Source organism: Aedes aegypti, chromosome 2, assembly GCF_002204515.2.
Source record: "Aedes aegypti strain LVP_AGWG chromosome 2, AaegL5.0 Primary Assembly, whole genome shotgun sequence".
NCBI classification, from domain to species: Eukaryota; Metazoa; Arthropoda; class Insecta; order Diptera; family Culicidae; genus Aedes; species Aedes aegypti.
The window spans coordinates 111,743,130-111,770,411 of record NC_035108.1 but is presented as its reverse complement, the minus strand read 5'-3'; the positions used below and the strand labels follow the sequence as shown (position 1 = coordinate 111,770,411).

At 37.7% G+C, this 27,282-nt stretch overlaps 1 protein-coding gene and 1 long non-coding RNA gene across 2 annotated transcripts; one reads left to right on the top strand and one right to left on the bottom strand.

Annotated features, from left to right (window-relative positions):
- Nucleotides 1-6,121: 6,121 nt before the first annotated feature.
- LOC5576175 (DDB1- and CUL4-associated factor 8) lies at nucleotides 6,122-27,269 on the bottom strand. The gene is made up of 6 exons (XM_021841972.1): nucleotides 27,092-27,269; nucleotides 26,644-27,031; nucleotides 25,909-26,235; nucleotides 25,710-25,855; nucleotides 25,401-25,644; nucleotides 6,122-6,858 (listed from the first exon to the last, which is right to left on the bottom strand). The coding sequence occupies exons 1-6, from the start codon at nucleotides 27,109-27,111 to the stop codon at nucleotides 6,529-6,531; spliced, it is 1,455 nt and encodes a 484-aa protein (XP_021697664.1). The 5' UTR covers nucleotides 27,112-27,269; the 3' UTR covers nucleotides 6,122-6,528.
- On the top strand, nucleotides 21,587-22,249 carry LOC110675922. Its single transcript, XR_002499921.1, has 2 exons — nucleotides 21,587-22,043; nucleotides 22,106-22,249. It is a non-coding gene; the product is annotated as an uncharacterized LOC110675922 (long non-coding RNA).
- Nucleotides 27,270-27,282: the final 13 nt, after the last annotated feature.

The window sequence follows — 27,282 nt, the reverse complement described above, 5'->3', positions numbered from 1 at the left end:
TTTCTTCAGGAATTCATCTAGTAATTTTCTCCACAAAATCCTCCAAGCGTTCGCACAGGAATGTTTTCCAACATAATTCTTCATGGAAATTGCTTCATAAGTTATTGCAGGAATTTTTCAGGACAATTATTCAGGAATGTGAATGGAACTGGAAGAATTTCATCAGAATATTCTTAGTAAATTCATTTGGATCTTCATTGGAATTTCACGCAATTTAATTTGGATTTTGAAATCTCCATCAAAATTTATTTTATAATTTCTTTCCGTTTTTTTTTTGAATTCCCTTTAGAATTTCTTCAGAATTTCCTTTAGAATTTCCATTGAAATTTTTTTTAGAAATTTTCTTCGGAATTTCTTTTAAACTTTGTTTTCCTAATTTCGTTTGGAATTTGTTATGGAATTTCGTTTGGAAATTTGTTTGAAATTTCGTTCGGAATTTTCTTTCGTTTTTTCTTTGGAATTTCCTTTGAGCATTTCTTTTAGAATTTCCTTCTGAATTTCTTGGAATTACCTTTGGGATTTCTTTTGAAACTCAGTAAGTTCCTTCGGAATATCCTTTTAAATTCCTTCCAGAATTGCCTTTGGAATTCCTCCAGAATTTCCTTTGATATTTGCATTGGTATTTACTTCGTGATTTCCTTTGGAATTTCGTTCAGAATTTCCTTCGGAATTCCTTTTGGAATTTCTTCGGAATTTCCCCTAGAAATTCCATTGAAATTTCCTTTGGAAATACCATTGAAATTTTCTCAGGAATTTTCTTCGGATCTTCTTTCAATTTTTTTCGAAACATTCTTTGGAACTTCTTTTGCCTTTTCCTTTGAAATTTTCTTCGAAATTTCCTTCGATATTAAGGGGACAGGTCCGTAATTAATTTCGGAATTTTCATAAGCAGTTTTTTCGTTGAAAATCAACAAAGTTCACAGGAAAATTTGTTCACTGCATTCTATCCTCCATCTGAAACACAGTGAACACATTTTCGTAGAATAATTTTTCGTTTTGAACAGAAAAACTGCTTTTGAAGTTTCGATGATGACGATGATTATGGTGACGGAGCGTTGAACGTTAACGTAGGAATTTCTTTTGGAATTACCTTCAGAATTTCCTTTGGAATTCTTTTCGGAGTTTTCCTTTAGAATTCCCATTGAAATTTCCTTTGGAATTTCCATTGAAATTTCGTAAAGAATTTGCTTCGGATCTTTCTTGTATTTTTTTTTTTGCTTTGGAATTTCTTTTGAAAATTCCTTTAAATTTCCTTGGGAATTTTCTTAGTAATTTCTTTTGCAATATCGTTCGGAAATTCGTTTGCAATTTAATTCGGAATTTCGTTTGGAATTTTTCTTCGGAATTTCCTTTGAGTCTTCTTCTTCTTTCTGGCATTAACGTCCCCACTGGGACAGAGCCTGCTTCTCAGCTTAGTGTTCTTATGAGCACTTCCACAGTTATTAACTGAGAGCTTACTGTGCCAATGACCATTGTTGCATGTGTATATCGTGTGGCAGGTACGAAGATACTCTTATGCCCTGGGAAGTCGAGAAAATTTCCAATCCGAAAAGATCCTCGACCGGTGGGATTTGAACCCACGACCCTCAGCTTGGTCTTGCTGAATAGCTGCGCGTTTACTGCTACGGCTATCTGGGCCCCTTCTTTGAGTATTTCTTTTAGAATTTCCTTCGGAATTTCTTGGAATTACCTTTGGGATTTCTTTTGAAACTAAGTAAGTTCCTTCGGAATATCCTTTTAAATTCCTTTCGGAATTGCCTTTGGAATTCCTCCAGAATTTCCTTTGATAGTTGCATTGGTATTTGCTTCGTGATTTCCTTCGAAATTCCTTTGGAATTTCAATTGAAATTTCGTTAGGAATTTTCTTCGAAACTTTCTTGATTTTTTTAGATTTCCTTTGGGATTGCTTTTGGAAATTTCTTTGAAATTTACTTGGGAATTTTCTTAGGAATGTCTTATCGTTCGGAAACTCGTTTGGAATTTAATTCGGAATTTTCTTTGGATTTTCTTTTGGATTTCGAGAATTTCGGAATTTCCTTTGGGATTTCTTCTGGAATTCCCTTCGAAATTTGTTTTGGTATTTACTTCGGAATTTTCTTTGGAATTCCCTTAATAACTTTCTTCGGAATTTTCTTTTAATTCTCCTTTGGAATTTCCATTGAAATTTCCCTAAAAACTTTCTTCGAATAGTTTTTTTTTTTTTTTAGATATCCCTTGGAATTTATTTCGGAAATCTCTTTGAAAATTTCTTCTGAAGTTCCTTTGGCATTTCCTTCTGGAATTTCCTTCGAAATGTGCTCTGGAATTATCTTCTAAATTCTTCTGAAATCTAATTTTTTTTCAGAATATTCTTTGGAACTTCTTTTGCCTTTTCCTTTGAAACTTCCTCTGTAATTAATGTAGGAATTTCTTTTGGAATTTTCGGAGTTTTCCTTTAGAATTCCCATTGAAATTTCCTTTGGAATTTCAATTGAAATTTCGTTAGGAATTTTCTTCGAAACATTCTTGATTTTTTTTAGATTTCCTTTGGGATTTCTTTTGGAAATTTCTTTGAAATTTTCTTGGGAATTTTTCTTAGGAATGTCTTTTGCAATATCGTTCGGAATTTAATTCGGAATTTTCTTTGGATTTTCTTTTGGATTTTTCTTCGGAATTCCCTTCGAGAATTTCGGAATTTACTTTGGGATTTCTTCTGGAATTTCCTTCGAAATTTGTTTTGATATTTACTTCGGAATTTACTTTGGAATTCCCTTCATAACTTCCTTCGGAATTTCCTTTGAATTGTCCTTTGGAATTTGCCTAAAAACTTTCTACGAATTGTTTTTTTTTTTATCCCTTAGAACTTATTTTTATTCTCTTTGAAGTTTTCTTCTGAAGTTTCTTTGGAATTTTCTTCTGGAATTTCCTTCGAAATTTTCTCTGGAAGTATCTTCTAAATTTCCTTCGAAATTTACAATGGAATTTCCTTTGAAGTTTTCTCCAGAATTTCCTTAGGAATTTCCTACGAAATTTGTTTTGGTATTCACTTCGGAATTTCCTTTGGAAATCCTTTCGAAATTTCCTTCAAAATTTCCATTGAAATTTTCTTTAGAATTTTCATTGAAATTATTTTAGGAATTTTCATTGGAACTTCCTTTATTTTTTTTTTGTCCGGAATACACTTTGGAATTGCTTTCCGAATTTCCTTCAAAACTTCCTTTGATATTAACATAGCAAATTCTTTTGGAATTCTCTTCAGAATTTACTTTGGAAATCCTTTTGGAGTTTCTTTGGAATTTTCTTTAGAATTTTAAATGAAACTTCCCTAGGAATTTTCTACGAAATTCGTTTCGTAATTTCCCTCGAAATTCTTTTCGGAATTTCTTTTGGAATTCCTTCCAAATTTTCTTCGAAATTTGCTTTTTCTTTGAGAATCTCATTTAAAATTTCTTTCGGAAGTTCCTCCAGAGAGTGCATTCAGGAAGTTCTTTCAAATTCAGGTTTTTTTTCTGGAATTTTTTCGGGAAATCCACTCATTGCATTCCATTTGAAGTTTTGTCTGAATATTCCAGAAAAATCCTTAGGATTTTCTCCAGATATTTCTTCATTTGGTGCTTCCGTAAATTGTTTCATGAATTACTCTAGGGAACCTTTTAACTTTCCTTCAGCCATCCTTCAAGGAATTTCTACAGGAATTATGCCAGAAGTTCCTTCAAGAATACCTAAGTAATTCCTCCAAAAATCCACCAAAAATTACTCCGTAAATTCTCCTCAATGATTTGCACAGGGATTTTTCCAAAAACTTCTAGAATTTCTCAGAGAATTTTTTAACCGCTTTTTTTTTTCATTTTTCCAAGAAGGAAACCCTTGGATGAAACCCTATAGCATTTTCTGGAAAAAAGAAAGTTCCTTCGAGTAACTCCAAAGGAAATTCCGGAAGGAATTCCACAATAAATTCCAAGCTAAAAAAAAAATGGAAATTTTACAGGGAAATCCAAAAAATATTTCGAAGTAAATCATGAGAGTTTCAATGGATGTTCCAAAGGAGTTCCGAATCACCAATGGAAATATCAAAGAAATTCCGAAGAAAATTTCGAAAGAAATTCTGCAGAATGTTTCAAAGGAAAGAGAAATTTTAAAGGAAACTCCGTAAAAAACTCCGAAGAAAATGAATAATTCCGAAGGAAATTTCAAAGGAAGTTCTGAAGGAAATTCCGATGGAAGTTTCAAAGGAAGTTCTGAAGGAAATTCCGATGGAAGTTTCAAAGGAAATTCCGAATAAAATTCCAAATGAATTTGCGAATGATGTTTCAAAGAAATTTCGATGGAAATGCTGAAGGAAAATCCAAAGCATATTCCGAAGAAAATTCCAAGCGAAATTCCGAAGCAAATTTCAAAGGAAATGCCAAAGAAAATTCCGTAGGGAAATCCAAAGCAAATTTCACGATAAGTTTCGAATTCCGAAGTGAATCATGTAAGTTCCAAAGCATTTCCTAATTTTGAGGGAAAATTACAGAAAAAAAAAATCTGAAGGAAATTTCAATGGAAGCTCCCAAGGAAATTCAGATGGAAATGCCGAAGAAAAATACAGAGGAAATCCCGAAGAAAATCCCAAAAGAATTTTCGAAGGATGTTCCAAAAGAAATTCCGATGGAAATGGCGAAGGAAAATCCAAAGTGAATTATGAAAAAGTTCTAGTGGTAATTCCGATAATAATGCCGAAGGAAAATCCAGAGGAAATTTCATAAGAAATTTCAAGAAAAAATCTGAAGGAAACTCCAAATAAATGTCAAACGAAATTCCAAAGAAATTTCGAAGGAAATTGGAAAAAAAATCCGAAGGAAATCCCAAAGGAGCTGTCGAAGGAAGTTCAAAGGAAATTCCGATGGAAATTCGAGAGAGAATTTCAAAGAAAATTCTGAAGAAAATTCAGAAAGAAGGTCCGAAGGAACTTCCATAGGCAAATAAAAATCCAAAAGAAATCCAGAACGAAAATCCAAAGGTAAATTATACGATGGAAATTCAGAAGGAAATTCTCAAAGAAATTTCAAAAAAAAATCTTAAGGAAACCCCAAAAAAAAGTTCCAAAGGAAATTCCGAATGAAATTCCAAATCAAACTTTGAAATAAATTCCACAGGGAATTCCGAACGAATATCTAAAGGAAACTCCGAAGGAAATTTCACAGGGAACTCCTAAGGAAATTAAAAAGGAAGTCACAATTCCGTAGGGAACATACCAAAAGAACTTTCCGAAGGTACTTCCTTCAGCAAATTCCTGAAGCAATTTCCTTTAAGAGCTTTCGGAGGAATCTCATGGATACACTACCAAAAGCAGCTGCTGGAGAAACTACACGGAAGAATTTCCGAAGAGGAACTTCCTGGTGGAACCACCAGTACGAACTTTTCCGATAAACATCTGGATGTGGAGGTTTTAGACAAAAAAAAACTTCCTAGGGGAGCTTCCGGAGCTGTAAGATTTTGGCAGAGATAGTAAACAATGAAATTTGGTAAAAATAATAAGAATTTGAATCATAATATCAGCTGTCAAACAGTATCACCATAATATTCAGTGTGAACGGGTTTCGTGATACAGTTGTATCACGTTGCTTGTATCCATTATTTTATCACCTGCATTCTCGTTTACGGCGGATCCAACTTTCGATCGAATCCTATTCGTTCGAACCCACGGCCCACTTGATTTTGCTGGCGTGAACGGGAATGCAAACCGGTTTTCGATCGAAAGCGAAATGTCGGTCTCGTATGGACCTATGCACAGATTCACTATTTGACTTTGTATCGGTGCCATCAATCCAAAAATCCAATTTACCTGGTTCCTCAGGAATACCTGTTACCATGTCATGCTTAACGAGTGTCTGCAAATGCTTGCTCCCCAAATGGGCCAGTCGACGATGCCACAGATTACCGTTCGCAGCTCCACACATGTTGGCCACCACAGTATCGAAGCGGAGATCGAGTAAAAATCCATGACTTTCGGATAGAAAACATTTTATTACGATTCACAGCTATATTTTTAGCAATAAATGTATTTTATTTTGCTCTTAAAATTGCATTTTCAGGTTACCCTCGAACAGTGTGGGCTAAAAATTAAAAAAAAAAAAAAGAAATGAGGGAAATGAAGATATTACATTGAAATGAGCTAATCGCATTTTATTTGTCCTTTTAATTTTTTTAAACTCCAAATTACTAGAACATTCAATCTCATTTGGGAAGTTTTGCACCGCTATGCATTTTACTTCCGCTTTGTAGCGGTACTCTAGGACAAACATTGGAGTATAATAGAGACAAAATCTGAATCAGCAACTTATAATCTGGCAGTCTTAACAGAATTTTTCAAATTAACAACAAACAAGACTGCCCTCGCAGTACCATTTTATTTATTTACTGTTTTAGCAACAATGTTCATGAAAGAATCGCCACCGATAACGAACGCTTACGGTGTGTGTTTAGAAAACTTCCACTAAAATCACAATGTTTCCATCTTGCCCCCACAACCACCAGTCGCAATGGTTGGCTGATATCCATCCTCCCCTACGATTGGCTACACTGCAAGATCATGCGGTCGTCGTCCTCGCCGCCTCCGCCACCGCTTCCGCGACCACCGCCGCCGCGCCTTCCACCCCCGCCCCGTCTGGTTCCGCCGCCGGCACCTCCTCCGCCATTACCATCGCCATCCGCTTGATCTTCGCTGTCCGAGGAAAAGGGGCGGCGTAAGCGACCACCAATTCCCTGCCGGCTGAACATTAGAAAATCCAGAATGCGATCTTCGCTAGACGACGTACAGCGATTGGCCTGGCGGTTCCGCAAGTTTCGCCTCACGCATCGTTCCAAGCTTTCGCGGGAAAACGCGGGCGATTCGTGCTGAAATAGTTTTGGAATGGGGTTTCTTTTAGTTGCAGGACTGGTATAGCTATAGAGTGTCTTGAAAACAGTAACTTTAGGGACCTGCAACATGAGACCAAACAAGAATCAAGAGATAGAACTTTTTATAAGGATTTCTAAAACAATCCGATCAGGCATTTCTTGAATGATATTTCCAGTTGTTTTTATTCCTCAACACATCTTCATTAGTATTACACTGAGCCAAAAATACTTAGACTTGCCATAAATCATAACTTATGAATCAGTCAAATTATGATTCATTAAACGCTTAACGTGGCTTAACCTTTTTTTAAAAACCAGATCATAAGTTTCATAAGTAGGGTCTATGCAGGGCTGGTAGCAAGTCACTTTTTAGTGACTAGGTCACTAAAAAGTCACTATTTCCAACAAAAAGTCACTAAAGTCACTTTTTTCAGGAAAATGGTCACTAAAGTCACTTTTTTTGTGATCTGATAATAATAAAATTTAAGGCTGGGTCAGCTTATCTAACACAAACAGAAAGAAATAGATATTTGTTGTTATAAAAATAAGAATAATGTGATTTTGAAATCAAAATGTCAAGATTCTTGACTCAAGAAAAATAGGAACTTCCAGCTAACTACAGTCGCCTCTCCACATCTTGATATCGAAAGGACCATCGTGATAGGGAGAGGTCGAGACAAAGAACATTAATTAAATGAACACTAGATTGAAAATCACTCCGTTACTAGAAAAATAATAAACAAACAAACTTATTTTCGAGTTTCCAAATTGTTCTGAATCGCTTAAATCTGGTCTAGTAACCATAGATAACGTTCATATTGACATATAGAGAGAAAATTGGGAACAAAAAATCAACAATAATACATCGAGATATGGAGATATCGAGATGTGGAGAGCGAAATCGTTTGTAGAATGAAGGGACCGAAGCAATAGGCCTTTTCATGTGACAGATCCGTCTATGCATTTGTTTACATCGGTGGAGGACCGGTGCTAACGCGGGCCTGTCATTTTCATAGAAGAACTGTCAAAGTGCTTCCCGATCAGCTGATTTGAGACGTCATGTGAAAAGGCCTATCATCGACGTAGGGAGAGATATCGAGATGTGGAGAGTTTACTGAATATTATTATTGCCTCTTTATGTTGGGGAAATTCAGCCCGAGGCTGGTTCATCTCCGCCCTCCCGGATAACTTTCTGGAAAATTCAAGTGAATATTCCGTAGACATTTCCAATGGAAAATTTAAAAATTTCCTGGGAAGAATTTTGAAGAACATTCTGGCAAAACTTAGAAAGCAACATTGGGATGAATTTTTTTGTCCGAAATATTTTATTCAATTTTGACGAAAACCTAGATCAATATCTGATCTGAGTAATCAAAACAAAAGGAATTCAAAACCAGCTTTCTGAAAAAAAAAAAAAAAACATCATCAAAATCAAGATAAGCCAGAGACGGCTAGGAATAGCAACCAAAAAATTCAAAGAGTTTGTCAGAAACTCGTCGAGGACTTCAAAGGCGAGTACTAATTTTGCTGGCAAGCATTTCAGACATTACATTAGAAATTTCAACAAATAAACAATACATGTTTCCATTGATTAACCCTTGACACTGTTTTTTATACGACTTTCGTCAACTATTTCTATATAAAAAACGTTTTTCTATAATGAATGTTAGAACATTGTTGGATGATAATAATTAATCAATAGTATTCTCAGTGGCCATTCTTTAACGTCAAATCCACTTGTTCATGAATTTCAGCAACAAATATGCGATTTCTATCGTTTACTGTTTGCTTTATAATCTGAATTTGCTAAATTAGTCATTTTCAGGGTCGTAAATCAGATAAAACGTGAGGTTACGAGTCTCCACTGAGTTATATGGTTATTTTCAATAATTCATTTATTGAAATGTTCAGTTGAAATATAGATATTTGAAGTACGCATGGAATCATGTTCTAATTCTTTATGCACGACATTCATCTAATTTGTTTTGTCTCGAGTTCGACAATAATCAATTGTGTTCTAAAGTTATTGTTTATTTGGCTCCTTAATTTTACAGAAAATCCGCCACAAATTTAGCATGAGTTTCTATTTTTCGTTTGTTTTTGAACTTTTAATTCTGTCAGATTTTTTTTTTCAAAATATTCTGAAATTTAACTAAACATTTTCCCTCCATTTATTCGACAGCTTTGTTACGCAATGTTATTCTTTTAGCATCTCTACTTCAAAATTTGCAATGGACTTTTGCCAGAAAGTTCCTCATGTACAGGAATTTTGCTAAAATTCTATCACGAGTTTGTTTACCAGTGTTCATGTATAAGAAATATAACATAGGAACCTATATAAACCTATTGTTTGTCTCGTAAAAAATGATATTTTTTTTTTTTTAATTTCTTTATTAGTATCATTCCAAACATTACATTCATTTCTTATATCTAGGTGTTCTGTGTTATTTGACAACACTATCATCCTAATTTGGTGAAACAAATTTAAGATTTAATTAACATTTTGTTAACAACATATTACATTTCATTTGCCGTAGCAGTTCAGTTTTTTTACAGGTGAGTTGATTTCACCTGCTTATAAGAGAAAAAAAAAGTTTTTAATATACTTAACCTAACTTAACCTAAACATATAACGCATTAATCGTGGCAATAGAAGATTGTAACGATTTTTGCCTGAAATTATTAATGATTGTATTTGACATTTGTTCCAATGTTTCAACATTGGATATTCTATGTAACTCATTGGTACTATACCAGGGAGGAAGCCTCAGAATCATTTTCAAAATTTTATTTTGAATTCTCTGCAGAGCTTTCTTCCTGGTATTACAACAGCTAGTCCATATTGGTACAGCATACAACATGGCTGGCCTGAAAATTTGTTTGAATATCAACAGCTTGTTCTTAAGACAAAGTTTTGATTTTCTATTAATAAGGGGATAGAGACATTTTACATATTTATTACATTTGGCTTGAATGCCCTCAATGTGATTTTTGAAAGTTAAATTCTTATCTAGCATGAGCCCTAGATACTTAACTTCATCTGACCAATTTATTGGAACCCCTCTCATCGTGACAACATGTCTACTTGAAGGTTTCAAATAAAGAGCTTTTGGTTTATGTGGGAATATTATTAGTTGAGTTTTGGAAGCATTAGGAGAAATCTTCCATTTTTGCAAGTATGAAGAAAAAATATCCAAACTTTTTTGCAATCGACTACAGATGACACGCAGACTTCGACCTTTGGCGGAGAGGCCTGTGTCATCCGCAAATAAAGATTTTTGACATGAGGTAGCTCAGGTAAGTCAGATGTGAAAATATTGTATAATATTGGTCCCAAAATGCTGCCTTGAGGAACACCAGCTCTTACAGGAAGTCTTTCAGATCTGGAGTACTGATAATTAACCTGAAGTGTACGATTTGACAGATAACTTTGAATTATTCTAACAATGTATGTTGGAAAATTAAAGTTTTTTAATTTTACAATCAAACCTTCATGCCAAACACTGTCGAATGCTTTTTCTATGTCTAGAAGAGCAAGACCAGTAGAATAGCCTTCAGATTTGTTGGAACGGATCAAATTTGTTACACGTAAAAGTTGATGAGTGGTCGAATGTCCATGGCGGAATCCGAACTGTTCATTGGCAAAAATTGAATTTTCTTTGATGTGGGCCATCATTCTGTTCAAAATAACCTTTTCAAAAAGTTTACTGATGGAGGAAAGCAAACTGATTGGACGATAGCTAGAAGCTTCTGCAGGATTTTTGTCTGGTTTTAAAATTGGAACAACCTTAGCATTTTTCCATTTGTCAGGAAAATATGCTAATTGAAAACATTTGTTAAATATATCAACTAGAAATGATAAGCTACTTTCTGGAAGTTTCTTGATGAGGATGTAGAAAATTCCATCATCGCCAGGAGCTTTCATATTTTTGAATTTTTTAATAATAGTTCTCACTTCTTCCAAATCAGTCTCCCAGGCATTTTCGAAAACGTTCTCTTGATTGAGAATATTTTCGAACTCCTGAGTAACTTCATTTTCAATTGGACTAGTAAGTCCTAAATTAAAATTGTGCGCACTTTCAAACTGCATAGCAAGTTTTTGAGCTTTTTCGCAATTAGTTAGTAATAATTTGTTTTCCTCTTTCAATGCCGGTATTGGCTTCTGAGGTTTTTTCAAGATTTTCGATAATTTCCAAAAGGGCTTAGAGCCAGGGTCCAATTGAGAAATTTTATTATCAAAATTTTTGTTTCTTTATTGAGCAAAACGCTTTTTGATTTCTTTCTGCAAATCCTGCCATATAATTTTCATAGCAGGATCGCGAGTGCGTTGAAATTGCCTTCTCCTCACGTTTTTAAGACGGATCAAGAGTTTAAGATCATCGTCTATAATCACGGATTCAAATTTTACTTCACATTTTGGAATTGCAATGCTCCGGGCTTCAACAATGGAATTTGTTAAAGTTTCAAGAGCATTGTCAATATCAAGTTGAGTTTCTAAAGAAATGTTAACATCAAGATTGGAATCAACATACGTTTTATATATATTCCAGTCGGCTCGTAAATAATTGAAAGTGGAGCTGATAGGATTGAGAATCGCTTCTTGGGATATTTGAAATGTAACAGGGACATGATCAGAATCAAAATCAGCATGAGTAATCAGTTGGCTACAAAGATGACTAGAGTCGGTTAAGACCAAATCAATCGTAGAAGGATTTCTAGAAGAGGAAAAACATGTAGGGCTATCAGGGTATTGAATTGAGAAATATCCTGAAGAGCACTCATCAAATAAAATTCTGCCGTTGGAATTACTTTGAGAATTATTCCATGACCGATGTTTGGCATTAAAGTCACCAATGACAAAAATTTTTGACTTATTGCGAGTCAATTTACGAAAGTCAGTTTGGAGCAAATTAACTTGCTGTCCAGAGCATTGAAAAGGCAAATAGGCAGCTATGAAAGTATATTTACCAAACTGTGTTTCAACAGAAACACCTAAAGTTTCAAAAACTTTAGTTTCAAATGATGAAAACAGTTGATGTTTTATACGCCTATGAATGATGATTGCAACTCCCCCACATGCCCCATCAAGTCGATCATTACGATAAACAAAAAAGTTAGGATCTCTTTTGAGTTTAGATCCAGGTTTTAAATACGTTTCGGTAATAACTGCTATATGCACGTTATTAACCGTAAGAAAATTAAACAGCTCGTCCTCTTAACCATTCAGAGAACGAGCATTCCAATTCAAAATATTTAAATTATTATTTGGATCCATTAGAAAAACGTAATCCAATAACAATTTGATTTGTAAATTTAACACCTACTTGGACTGCTTCAGTCATAGTGGTGGCTTTGAACATTGCATCAATCATTAGATTCAATTGTTCAGTTAGAAAATTAAAATCAGAAGCAGACATGTCATGTGATTTCCCATTGGAATTTCCGGTAGACGAAGAAGCGGAGTTACCTGTGGCGGTAGGGTTTTTTCCATTTGATTTGAAACAAGTAGAATGGGTACCCATGGATCGAACAGGGGAGGAGTTCGAATTTCCTGCTACGATATCGGCAAAGGATTTACCGTGGGTAGATACATTCGAAATAGAAAGATTCGAACGGCTACCCGACGAATTAAAATTAGTTTGTGAATGAGCATGATTATGATCTTCCTGATGGGTATGATTCCTAATCAAGCGATCGTTAACTGAAAAATGAGCATTGTTCGATACTCTACCAGGCAAATTCCGGAAACGACCGTTATCGTAACGGATATTATCTTTCATCTGCCTGGCACGAGCGTCAATGACCTTTTTGCGTGAAGGACAATTCCAAAAATTGGACTTATGGTTAGCCCCGCATTACAACATATGAATTTGGTGGTATCTTCCTTCACTGGACAGACGTCTTTGGCGTGAGAAGAACCTCCGCAAATCATGCATTTAGCATCCATGCGACAATTTTTTGTACCATGACCCCACTTTTGGCACCGACGGCACTGAGTGGGGTTCTGGTAATTTCCTCCAGGTTTCTGGAAATGTTCCCATGTCACACGGACATCAAACAAAAGTTTTGCTTTTTCTAAAGCTTTAATATTATTTAGTTCTTTTTTGTTAAAGTGAACTAAATAAAATTCTTGAGAAAGCCCTTTCCGAACAATGCCAGATTGGGTTCTCTTTTTCATAATGATTACTTGGACTGGGGAAAATCCAAGTAAATCATTTATTCCATTTTTGATCTCTTCAGGTGACTTATAGTCACTTGAGAGACCTTTCAAGACAACTTTGAACAAACGTTCAGTTTTGTCGTCATAAGTAAAAAATTTGTGCTTCTTCTCTTCAAGATGTTTGAGAAGAAGCTCACGATCTTTAAGAGTTTCCGGCAAAACGCGACAGTCTCCTTTCTTTGCGATTTGGAAGGAAACCTTGATTCCCCTAATGGAGTTCAAGATCTCCTGCCTAAATCCCCCAAATTCGGAACAACTGACCACGATAGGCGGCACTCTTTGCTTCCTCACTTGAATCAAAGAGCCTGGGCTAGAGGCTGCTTCGATTTGGTGTTCGGAAAATTTGTCTAGAGCATCGAACTGATTGCTCATTTCGATACAATTATTCATTTCACCCTTGGAAGAAAGTTCGCATTCCGGGGAAGCGTCCTTTCTTCTATTCTTGCCACGTGTAGTGACAGTTTTAAAATCCACTTTTTTGGAAGGAAGTAGTGAATTCAGAGATTCACCCTTCCTTTTGTTTGTTGTTGATACCATGTTTAATTAATAAACGAAAGAAGACGTGACCTTCGAAAGGTTTTTTCCCAAGACGATGTCCAAGAAGGATTACCACCGCTAGCTTTCGCCAACGGGTCCAACGAAAAATCGAAGGCACGGGTCCAAACAAGGATCGTAAAGGGATCAATAGTAGAAAAAATAGTACTGTTTAAGTAGCACTGAAAAGTACCGTTTTTAATTTTAGCACTGAAAAGTACTGTTTGTGTAGCACTGAAAAGTACTGTTTTATTGCTTTAGGTAGTTTTTAAGAAAACTTCCAAGAGCAGAGAGAATTCGTGTACGCACAGCACGAAGGTACGATGCGCACTGAAAAATGATAAATAAAATCTCTTTTTGACCATTTATGACAATCAAGTCTCATATCGGACAGATAACTGATAAGAAAGAAAAATGCAGTTCTCTACATTCTAAATTCGCCTAATATGTAGATTGGTTAATATACACATTGAACGTACCGTTAAGTCACCAGTCACCGTGCGGCCTCCATTCACCGTGCACCTATACAGATTCCTACAGAATATTCATACAATTTTCACAAAATACTGTTTTGATAGCACAATATGAAAAAACTGATGATATAAAGCGATTTTGTCACAAAGCATTTTGAAAAACTTAGTTTATGTAGTCAAAATTATGTGAATTCTCTTTAAAAATGAGATGTTTTAACACTCTCAGTTGAAACGCTCAAAATTCGCATTTTTCATTTTAACGTTAGAGTATAGAATTTTTCACATTTTCAAAAAGTTTTCGCTGTAGATACTGCTAGTAAGATGCATTTCATCGTATGATCCATAAGATTTTATGCAAATTAGATTTTTTATTGTGTTTCAGTTGAACTACAAATGCACAGTGAATCGACCCTTCTTACAATGTATGGTTCCTATTACCGTGCATTAGTGTAAAAGGCATGAAGTTATAGGACAATATAGGATTTATTAATATGTCGTGATATAGCTACTTCATATTTTGTTTTTGAATGAATATGAAATGGTTTGGACAGTACAGTCAAACCCAAGGGGTGGATCACTTTTTCACTGTACATCTAATGTACATCAGTTTGCATCAAATGCATTTTTCCGACATTCACATCAGCTTAGCACTGGCCAGTACTATCGTGCCGTGCTATAGCAACGTGCAATTGTTTGTTGTTAAAGGTTCGAAATTGTGTCACTAGGTTTTACTCTGCCTAATAAATTAAACTTCTGCAATTAACAACAAATTTTAATCGTTTCAGATTGCCAAGCTGTTGCTTTAGAACGGATATATTGAGTTTAACCTGATAAAATTTGATAAAATATACATCGTCCCACGTCCCTGCAGATACAGATTGAAATCAAAAGTTATCGGAACTGCCTTACCGAGTAACCTACATTCTGTGCTTTGCTGGTGCCGGACAGAAACTCGCTTCGATTTCTTTGCTACAATTCTAGGCGGAAGGAAAAAAATCATGGACATAATTCGTCTAAATATCTTGTTTTATTTCTCTAAACTCCACTTGGGGCAAATTGAGCATCAACGTCTTATTCTATATTGCTTTTGGGATTCTTGCCTTGGACTTTCCACAAATATTCTTTCGGCTTAGTTATACAAAAATTGTTCACGTAGTTATTGAATATGTTCTTTACGGAACAGATATTTTCTGAAATATGACATAATACTGCTCATGTATGGCAGCAAGTGGACAGCCTATCATCAGATTTGTAAGAGAGAACAGTATTGGTCTTTAGGTCATGAAACACGTAGCACAGCGTGTTAATAGCCATATCTGGATAAACTCTCCTACGCTTTTGATCTGTTATCTATGAAATACACCCGATTCTGTTTTTGCACGGATTTTTTTTACACGGCCGTGCAAAAAAAGTTTCCATACAAAATTTTTTGCCAAAACTTTATTTTTACATGAAACGTCGAGAAATGGTGTTACTTTTTTTACACGGTTTTTGAAATTTTGAACTGAAAACTTTTTTTGCACGGTACGCATCCCCCGTGCAAAAACAGAATCGGGTGTAGTTGGTTTTACAACAAAGCAATCCCTACTCATATTGGACAAGTTTTCTTTTTCTTTGAGCACGCCAGCATCCCATCCTTACTACCTATGTGACCGATTTGACGCTAACAGGTAGCTGCAGTCCAACTTTTCATCAGCTTCATAGATTTTGCCCTTTTTAATGAAGAAGTAACTTAAATATCGATATCCGATATTCCAATGAAGAATGTTCTTAGTCCTTCTTAGTATAATTGGGTCGACCATGCTTTGGGAGAGGTAGCACAGCTCTTCTCAAGTTTAGAGAAAAATGAGTTTGACACTTCGACAAGAATAACAATCAAAGGTTTGAGCAAGCCATGAATTGCAAATCTATCGAGTGTGCATTTCAATGCATGAAATAATTGCGATATAACAGATGCATCAGAAGTGGTCAAACCTCATATAACGATTTTAATGAAAAAATAATTATTTAGTCATTTTTTTTCAACTTTCTATGGCTTTTATTGTAAATTGAGATTTGAATACCCTTAAAAATGTGTGCGCACACTACTAGCAACATAGTTTGTCCGCCAACAACGTTTCTTCGAGATACAAAATTAAATCATGGCGAAAACTATACGCGCGGTAAATGGTGACATAGAACAGTACGAGGCGACCTTAACACGACATTTGTGAACATAGTTTTTAAGTATTTTTTGTTATGCATCACTAGTTTCATATTTTCCCTGAATTATGGTATCCAGCTTTTTACGCTAGCTCGCTATAAACTTTAAATCACCCCTTTTCGACGTATCTTGCCCACACTATAATATTTTTATGGTATCATCAAAGCAAACTTTGCGATGTACATTTTTTCATGTTGATAGAAGAGAAACGTCAAAATTTCGTGGTTACAGCGAACGGGAGTTTTAAAACTATTTTCATATGTTTCTGTCCAATACTTATTTTTCCATTTTAGATATATGGTAGCAACCATCCGATGGATTGATTCCTGTTAATTCTTGGTATGTGACTAAGCTGTGCAAGAGTGTTTTAAACAAAACGTCGGTGTCTAATTGATTAGTCTATTAATTAAATACTAATGAAAATATTTGAGTTTTGTGCAACACAGACTATCGAAGACTGGTGAACATATATGTAGGTACCTTTTAAAAATTCAGGGGATAATCTCGCTTAAAAGAACAGCCCGAAGCGTGACTGCAGCGATTCAAGACCCCTTTTTCCGTTATGTTGGTGTGGACTGCGGAGGATTTAAAACAATCTTTGCCTTCTACCGTCCTTTCTCTCTCCATTCAACTGTCCCTAACAATTGCTAATCATAGTACTGAAAAAAGCTAGTTGTTCGGCCAGTCCGGGAATGATTCAAGTTATGTAATAGCAAAGTACTGTTCATAAACGACACAACATACCTTGACGACGATCGATATTGGAACAACTCAGACCACGTCTTGTAGACTTTTGAAAATGTTCATGTTTAAATTTTCCCCTTTCTCCGCGACTTTTTACGGGAGTTATCAAAAATTTAACGGCCGAGCTCGCCATGGTTCCGTTATGTTTGCTGATTGTGATTGTCTGAATATTCAAGCAAAAGATGGCGTACAAAATGCTCTCCTTTCGATCAGAAACGCTTTCTATGTATAAAATTGGGGTCCACTTATGCCTAAAATGAAAAAAAAAAATTTGATGAAAATGGGGTAGATATTACAACACAAAAAAACGTTGCTGCAAAACAAAGCCAGTGAAAATTATTTACATTTTGATAAACAATCTCAAATTATTGCCTACTAAGATTAAACTATAAAATTGGTAGCTAAGACATGTCAAAGTCAAATCACCCCTTGTTGTTTTATAGCCAGCGTAAAAAGCTGGATAGCTACGCTTTGTAGTAGTATTCCAGTTTGCTTTAAATGATTTGTAAAAATTAAATATTTTTTTCAAGTGCAGATTTTTTTTTAAATGCACGGTGAATTGACGGTATTTTTATTTCTAGTCATTTTTAAGACTAATACTTGTAGTTTTCAAGTCAATTTTTGGTCGCTATTTGGTCACTTTTTTGATCATTTTGGTCACTAAAGTCACTATTATTTTGCTGTTTGACTGCTACCAGCCCTGTCTATGTGTTCTTGAAGTGCAAAGGATTGGCATAGTAGTGCTGTTAATTAGGGCATGTCAATTATTTTAAACGAAGCCAAATTAATTGGCATTCATTCTTAATTTTTTGTTTGTAGAAAGTAAAAATGATCATGTGCACAAACTTCACGACGTAGGCAAAACACAAATCAATTTTTTTTTTTTTTACAAAACTCTTATATTTTTTTTTAAAGAATGGATCAAAAGCTTTATATTGATGTAAAAACCAAGCTATTAAGGACATATCTCCATGAGTACCAAAATGGCCTCTAACATGGCACCTTACTTCCCCCTTCACTTTCCGCTCCCTCCTCCCACGCTTCTCACAGTGTTTTCGAGAGCGATCACAAAAATGATTATTTGAAGTTAGTAACCTTATTCGCTCCCAATACGACAATTCGTCCGGTGGGGTGAGCTGCTGTCGTCACGATGATGGTTGACGAGAGCAATGTCAAACTCATTCATGGTTTCAAAACATTCGGAACAAAACATTTATTTTCATAGCTTACTTCACTTATGTATGAAATTGAATGAGATCCAATGGTAGAGAATTCATTTATCTACCCAATGGTATTTTTAGGGGCAGCGGAGAATGTCCCGAAACGTGTTTTATTCAAGCGCAAAAATCGCTCAGGCGAAAGTTCCAATGAAACTAACCTCACATATCCTGGTTTTCCAACCTCAAACTAGTGCTCCTACCAGCCGGATCTCAATTTTTATGGAAGTAGTGCAATAATACAAAAAACAAACGTAAGTAGAACAAAGAGAATGGATATTCCTACCTTTTCCGCCTAACTGTTTCACTGTGAACCGTCTTATATCAGGAAAATAAAACATTTTTCCCCACAGCGGCATGTGATGGATACTTGAAAAATCAAATCTCTCATCATCTGACTAGTTGCGCTACCAAAGTATAGATGGCTAACAGTATGTTGCGTTTCGTGATTGGAGGCCTATTGTAGAGGGGTGGTTTCTTAACTGAAAGCATTCCATAATGTATTTTTCATAAATTACCGGTTTTTGAATGCAAACACGTAGTTATTGCTGTGATTTGTGTTAAAAAATACCACGCACTACCGAATCACTTCTTCTTCACGCACCGAGATACTGCTTGCTGGCTTTTCGGTACCCTTTCTAAAACTCACTTTTAATCCTATTTCTACTCACCGTAGCACTTCAAAAATCTAATGCAATACTTGAAACACTTTGATTTTTCGGGCACAATGCTCCTGTGAGCAATAAATCACTTATATTAGGCAATTTGTGCTCGAAAACAGCACCGGAATGCGAATTCACTGAGCCAACATTGTTTATGAATCGGATGCGCCGCTCTCACTGATTGGAAGTGATGTCAGTTTTTATGTTTGGAATTGAAACTTTGGATATTATACACTTGCTACAACCAAGTATTTTACAATTTCGTAACACTCAAAAGGTGTACAATGTCACAAGTGTTGCAAAACATTTTTATGCGTGAGAAAAACAATGTACGACGCAATTAACTAGCAAAAATAAATATAAGATATTATACAGTACAATTGACTGTAGAATTCAAATGCATACTGATGGCAACTTTCTCCGTCCGTGAGAAGCGAGAGAAGAGAGGAGAAAACTGCCAAAAAAGTAAACAACACACGTATGGTGTGAAAAATGCTTATAATTTTGGTCAAAAAACATGTTATCACTACCAAATGAAATAAATTGTGATTTTGAGCTTTTATGAAGTTGTTGATGAATTCATACCGACAATAATACTTTTGTATGAAACGTGTGCTAGTAATACTGCCTACAAAATTCTGTGGATGGAGGTATACATGGAACATGATGATTTATTTTTGGCCGGCGCACATAACATTGTGCTCCGCCTTGTTGGGTGGCTCGAGAGGGTGCTTTAGCGGGTGGCAACATTATGTTTACGTGCTCAATGAACTTTCACCTTAAGCACTGTAATTGGATTAAATGGCAATGCAGAACCCATAGCTTCCGGGTATGAAAGCAAACCCATCAATGGAGACACGCTCGATGAGGAATAGAAGAATGCGATCGCCCGAGGAGGGAACCCCTAATGGAGCTGGTCTTGGGACGGGGGACAGAGTATCGTCGAGCGGCCTTCCAGTCAACCTACACAGCCCGTACCCTGAACGCAAAACAGAAACGGAAGCAGCAAAAATCACCAAAGCCATGCTGCACCTACCGATGTTACTGTGGCTGATAGACGTCAATCACTCACGTTGGTAGGCGGCCGACGGCAACGGATCATGTGGACGAGGGAGATGGATATGTATGTGATTCACTGCTAGCTGCTACTATGTCTGCACAAGGATGGAGACGAACATGTCTGGCAGATCAGGAATGCTGGGGATGTTCAACGAGCGATTCCCTCGCTTTGCGCATCAGCTTGACTTTAAACAACTGTACACACGGCAGCGTGCAATTATGTCTCATAATATGCTCACCGCTGCAGAAGTGGAGTACATCTAGCTGGAAGTGCAGAGGGAAACAGGAGAGGAGATGACAAGATCAATACGTCGAGAAGGAGTTCTGTTGGGCTGGATGCATCGATCACGAGTGATAGTCGTGATTCAACTACACCCACTGAGACCCTCGACATCCATGTACAGTAGACCTGTTCATATTTGAAAAAATGTCTGAAAATCTACCGGTCAAGCAATATTCCGAATTATCATGCTAAGAACAATGAGTGGTTAAATTTTCAGCTCATTTGATAAAGATTTCAATATGCTTCAAGTTGAAAATGTGTTTTTGAGCTTATATCAAGGTTTGAAAAATCATAACTAGCATTTGGGAAATCAAAACCACTTGCTATTACCACTACTTGAAAGCTAATTCTATTCTCTTAAAGTTTGTCGAACACGCTAATAAGATCAAATTGAGTTTTAACATTGTTTGATCGAGATTTGTTCTCCGCAGTACCCTGAAATCACAGTTTTTTTAATATATATGGTACAAAAAACACACATTGGCATTATTTTTTCATACCATAGTCAACGGGAATAGAACATTGTAAAGCTATGAATTCATTAACGATTAACAGGTTACATGTTACCTAAGGCAATAAATTACAAAAAATGCCCAAAGATCGAGCACTGCATCGCAACCTGATGATAGTTAAATCACGCATGACACATGTACCGACGAATGAATGAATTGAACAAGTTAGCATTGCTTTTTCTTTTCGATTGATGATTGTTTTGATCGCATTTAATTGACGATTCAGAACGATTTGAAAACAATCATCATCATCGACTGAGAAAAAGCAGTGCTAACCTGTTCATTTTTTACATTCCACAAAGCTCACGATGGTGCTCTTTGCTCCCCCACAGCGGATTCACATATGTGCTTCCTAAGTTACTATTTTTTACAATTTATTTTCGTAAGATAACTTTTAACTTTCAACGGGATTGAGTTATAGATATGTGTAGTCATCATGTTCTGGAAGATAAAAATCCTAAATTTTCATACAGGTATGTTTTTTAGAGAGAACACTTCCTAAAAATAGTGATTTTCAAGAACCTCGAAGCACAAACCTCAACCAAACTATGTTAAAACTTGCTCCAATCGTAAAATCATGTTCGACAAAAGTTCGTAGAATTGAATCAACTACTGTGTAGAGGTATTTCCAATAATTTTTGGTGTTCCGTTCGGTAGTTATGATTTTTTATAGCTTGAAATTATCCTGAAAATACATAATTGATTTGAAGCACACCTAATTTTTCTCCAAATTGATTGAAATTTTGACCAGAAGTTCATTTTAACATGAAAAATCTAAATATTGGTTGACTGGTTGATTTCCAGACATTCTTGAAAATATGAATAGGTCTAATGTACAGCGGTTGAGTGCTCTTGCACTGAACGAAAACTTCAGTCTTCTATTGAATGATTTGCAATTCACTTGGCTTTAAATCTTCATATTCCTCATTTTGAATGAATATAGAAGAATATGATGCGTCTACCAGCTTATGAAGAAGAATCATCCAATTCTGAACTGATTTTCAGTTTACATCCGTATGACAGTTAGTTGTCAGTTGAGTTATAATAACACATATGAATAACATACAAGTATTGACAGATTTTATTATCTGCCATGTTCCAAACATAAAATCATTCAATTATCGTCTAAGGTGTCATTTGGAAAGCAAATGATTCATAGTTCCAAATCACTCCTGAAAATCTTCTCTTAGTATAAATATGGCGGCAGTGGTGTGGTTAGTTCTCCCAAAGATTAGGCTTTTCTCCGTGGTTTTTACGATGGATTTTACAGTACAGGTAATTGCATTTGTGATGAAACAACCCATTTTTACTCGTAGCACATATTTATTGTTTTAAAGGTTCCATATAAAAGGATTTTGATGTGGGGCACAGCAGTCGGCTGATGTTCGCTTCAGGCAGGCGTTTTGCAGACAAATTGACATTTCCTTGTGATAATGCTTAACTTGACAATAAACTAAATAAATTTATGAGTGAAATCATCATTAAACTGCACTTATTTCGTACAATTCGAATTCTTTTAAATTATAAATAACATGCAAGAGGGATTGGTTACATTGGTGTATGATAATCATTCATAATTACACATCTTTTAGAAGGCTAAAAATCATTTCGAAACTGAATGATTTTCATTCGGTGTGATTTGTAAACATATGATTTCAACGCAGATGAAAATCATCTTGAATCTGTCTGAAAATCGGTATGGGGCTCGGATGAGGCAAAAATCATTCAATTCATGGCGGGGGATTTTGTTCAGTGTGCGAAACGATTGTGACGTTATGGAGAATGTTCGAAGCGGAAGGAACAAAACCAGATGTTCAGCTACCGGAATTCTTTACTAGGGGTGTCACATTTCTTCTGCCAAAGGACCAAAACACAAAAAACGTGCCTTTCAAGTCTGTACAAAGTGCTATCATCGGTAATAGCGAGGAAGGCGCAAGACCATTACGACGCCAATAACGCGTGGAAACGTGATGACGTGGAAGCTACAGAAAGGGTGTCGCAGAAATACGCAAGGCTGCAAAGATCAGGTCATCGTAGATGCAGTCATTGTAGGGCAAGCTACTCAAAAGCAAAGGAACCTTAGTATGGCGTACATCGACGACAAAAAGGCATACGACTCAGTACCGCACTCGTACCTTCTCAAGGTACTGCAGTTGTATAAGGTAGACGGGAACGTCATCAGGCTGACGCAATACGCGATGGGGATGTGGAGCGACGGTACAGCTGTGTTACGGTACAGCTGTGTTACAGCCCAGGACTCTCAGCATCAGAAGGAGGATATTTCAATACGATACCTTTACTGCCCTTCTACGCCTACTTGTCCCATGTTCTATGCAAACCTTATGGACCGCGGGACAAATATGCGTAGAACGGCAGTTTAGTCCGCTGTGGTTTTGCCTGGCCATGAACCCCCCCTTCAAATGGACGACCTGAAACTATTTGCGGAATCAGTACAGAGGCTGCATCAGCTGTCGCAGCTAGTTAGACATTTAGTAACGACATCCGGATGGAATTTGGTATCGACAAATGCCAGTCCATTCATCTACATCGGGGTCAAGTTATGGATACCAGGTGTTTCCGCGCCAACAAGCAGGAGGAGATTCGGAATATGGCTGGCTGAAGGCGAAACGTATAAATACCTCGGTTTCCTGCAACATAGAGGTATTCGCCACACGATGATCAAGAAAGAGCTGCTGGAAAAGTTCTTGTCTCGTGTCAACTGTATTTTGAAGAGCTTTTTGTCTGCCGGAAGGAAGGTGATCAACACGTTTGCTGTGCCCCTGTTGACGTATAGTTTCGGGGTGGTAAAGTGGACCAAGACAGACATGGAGGCGATAGAACGAGCAGTACGAGTGGCGTTCACCAAGCACCGAATGCGCCGCCCAATTCAGCAGCTGCGGGCATATTTCGTAGAAACCCAGAACCGCCACGAAATTTACCGCACTGTATGCGAAGCTGACCACGGTTTCAGCGCCCTGCATCTGGCGCAGGGCGATTACCAGCTGCACTGCGACATCAAAGCCGTCGATGAGATGATCACAACGTGGAAACCGGAGTTGCATGGAACGCACCCCTATCAACTGGAGCTCGAACACATAACACGATAAAGTGGCATCACACACGTGGCTGGTGCGGGGTGACCTCTTCTCAGAAACAGAAGGTTTCATGGTAGCCATCCAGGACCGGATAATTGCGACGAACAACTGTCGGCAGTACATAATATGTACTATATTATATACTGTAGTATATATGTAGTATATTATATACTGCTTTGCGACTAAAAATGGGTGAACCAAAGTGCGAAGATCGATTTTTGACCAACTTCGCCGCGTCGCGAGTCGCTTCGCTATAGTGCGCATCTATGCCCTCCGCCGTGTGCATTGAAAATCGAGTTGCGACGCGTTGCTCAAAAATCGAACTTCGCACGTTGGTTCATCCATTAGTCGCGAAGCAGTATATTGTACGAAGACGTGGAGGACCGGTGTAGGAAGTGCAATTCAGTAGGAGGATTCTCAAGGGGAGACTATCGAGCATATCGTTGCCGGCTGTCCAGTACTAGCTGGATCAGCTTATCTCGAGCGTCACAACGAAGTTGCCAAGATTGTGCACCAACAGCTTGCACTCAAGCACAACTTGGTGGACCGATTTGTGCCCTACTACAAAATACCTGCCTGACCGGTTCTGGAAAATAGTTGAATAAAGCTGTACTGGGATCGCGAGATCATAACGGACGCCCGCATCCGTGCCAACCGCCCCGACATTGTAGTCTATTACAAAAGGATGAAACGAGTTAGGCCCCAAGCACAATGTGAACGGCAACGCGGTACAACGGTAAACCGGCATGCCCATTTTGATCTACACATTACTTATCAATCCCATGTTGACTAAATCCTTTTCAACATTGACCTGACAAGTAGAGTGTAGCTCAAGATGGGCTTGCCGTTTTGCCGTTGTACCGCGCTGCCGCTCACATTGTGCTTGAGGCTTTACACTCATAGACATCGCTATACCGCTGGACCAAAATGTTCAAACAACGTTCTCCAACAAGATAGCAAAGTACCATGAGTACCATGACTTGGCGGAGGAGTTGAAGGAGATGTGGTACCTAGAGAACGTTCTTATAGTTCCGGTAGTCCTCTCAGCGATCGGAATTGTACTGAAATCGCTCCTAAGGTTCCTAGGCGAGCTGCAATTGAAGAAGGACCTACACAGCATCTAAAAAACGGTGATTCTTGGAACCTGCAGTATAGAGAGCTAATTCCTGAAACATCACAACTGAGAAGCTCATCCAGCAGGCTCATTAGGATAAGTAAAACCGAAAAATGAGATCTACAGAGCCTAATCCCCTTTGGCATACATACTGCCCGCGGTAGATGAAAGTTTCCATCATTTTTTGCTGAGAATCTCTGGAGAAATCACTAGAAGAAATCCTAAAGATTTTTCGAGAGAAATCTAAGAAAACAAAATGAATGAAAAAAGTAACTTTAGAGATATTGGTCAAAATAGATAATGAAAATTGTGATAATGGCTAAAACAGAAACTTTAGAGACCTTCCGTTTCAAATAAGGACTTTTAAGATATCTCTAAAACGAGACCTGCTACCAGCCCTGTTGTTGAGATATGATATATTACCTGATCATCAGCTCCCTTCGGGATCCATATCTTGGCATCATCGTCCAGCCCAGAAGTTGCCATTATGGGGAACTCCGGATGGGGTTCCAGGCAATTCACCACGCCGGAATCGTCTCCGTGGAGCCAATTGACGATGACCTCGGTCTCCTTATCCCAGAAGAAGATATTTCCGCAGTCACTTCCGCTGACCACGAACTCCGAGTTAGGACCAAAGAAGTTAACACCTTTGATAGTTTTCATGTTACTGTGCGAGAGAAAAGAGTCTAATTTAAGGTACAAGAGAATCTCGAACACAACCTATAGCATTACCAGTGTCCACTGTAGCGATGGAGGAACTTTCCATCTTCATGGTTGACGTTGTCGAACAGGAAGACGTCTTCGTCGCTGCAGCTGGCCAGGATTTCCGTACCGGTGCTGTTGTACACGGCACAAGTCACCGTGTAGTGCTCCTTTTTCTGGGAAAGAACGTTCGAAATCAGCTCAGTTCGATACAATCATACAGACTTACGGTTTTCATGTGGGCGGCGTAATGGAACTTCATCGGTTTGGATGGGTTCCGCCGATCGTACACCCGGACGGATTCGTCGTTACCAGACACGCAAAACTCGTTGTCAAACGGGTGCGTCGAGATGCTGTACAGTCGCTTTTTGGCATTGGTGACACGTTTGGCCGTGTTATCACGCAGATCGTAACTCCGGATGACACCATCTTCGCAGGCCGTCATAAACTCGAACGGACACCGGGCCGGAATGGCAATCTTGTGGATGGCCTGACTTTGTTTGAACAGTACCGTACGTGTGACCTCCCCGGCCGGACCAACACGGGTTTGACGAACCTGTCCGGCAATGTGAGGTTGTGTTAGAAAATATTGAAAGCAGTAGGTACATTTGGAATAATGGATATTTATTTTGTTGATTTCAAATTATATGAAAAGTAAGGCCCGTTTGGCACAATGAACATTTGGCATAACACCGAAATGTGTGAAAAAATGTATTATTTGATATTGCTGCGAATTGGCATAATTTTTAAGCAAATATAATGAGTCATCTTGCGGCACGATAAACATTTTCGCCTAATTTTGAGTCTTATAGATGTTTGGTCATTTGGGACCTCGGGACAAAAATCATAACTTCCGTTATAGATGTTGAACCTCAATGATGTTTATAGGAAAGTGATGCAAAATGACCGTTATGCCAAATGATCCGGATCCAAATGTAGTCGATCGACTTTAAATTTCTCTTACCTGTCCGTCCCGTCCCGTTGAAATGATCTCGATCTCCCCGCGATACCCACTGGCATCGACGAACTTGGTCTGGAACACGTTCGCCCGATGTCCACTGCTGATCGACTGCATCAGCTTGTTCGTTTGCCAGTGCCACAGGTTGATCTTCAAGTCATCGGACCCGCTAGCCAGCAGCGTTCCAGCCGAGTTAAAGTTCAAACTGTTGACACAACCGTCGTGCTCGCAAAGGCGATGGGACAGCTCCAGTCGCTCCACCAGATGTTTCGATCCGTAGGCACGCGACTGGAACCCGAACGAATTGTAACCCAACCCACCAACGGCTGATTTACCACGGAACAACAGCCCTGCTGGACGGAGCTGCAGGTCACGGAAATAGTTCCACCCATTTCTGTACCAAAGCGAATAAGTGAAATCAGTCAGTGTTGCGTTTCAAGAGACTAAAACTCACTTTACGCTGCCAATTTGCATGAAGGGAAGATTCTCCACGTCGATCTGCTCGTTGGCGTTGTTCTCCGCTCCTCCCTCGCGATCGCTATCATCACTATCGTCATCGTCGTCATCGCCGGAAACTGCCGGCGACGAGTCCGAGTCATCCGAGTCTGCGGACGACGTATCACTATTGTCATCGACATCGTCTTC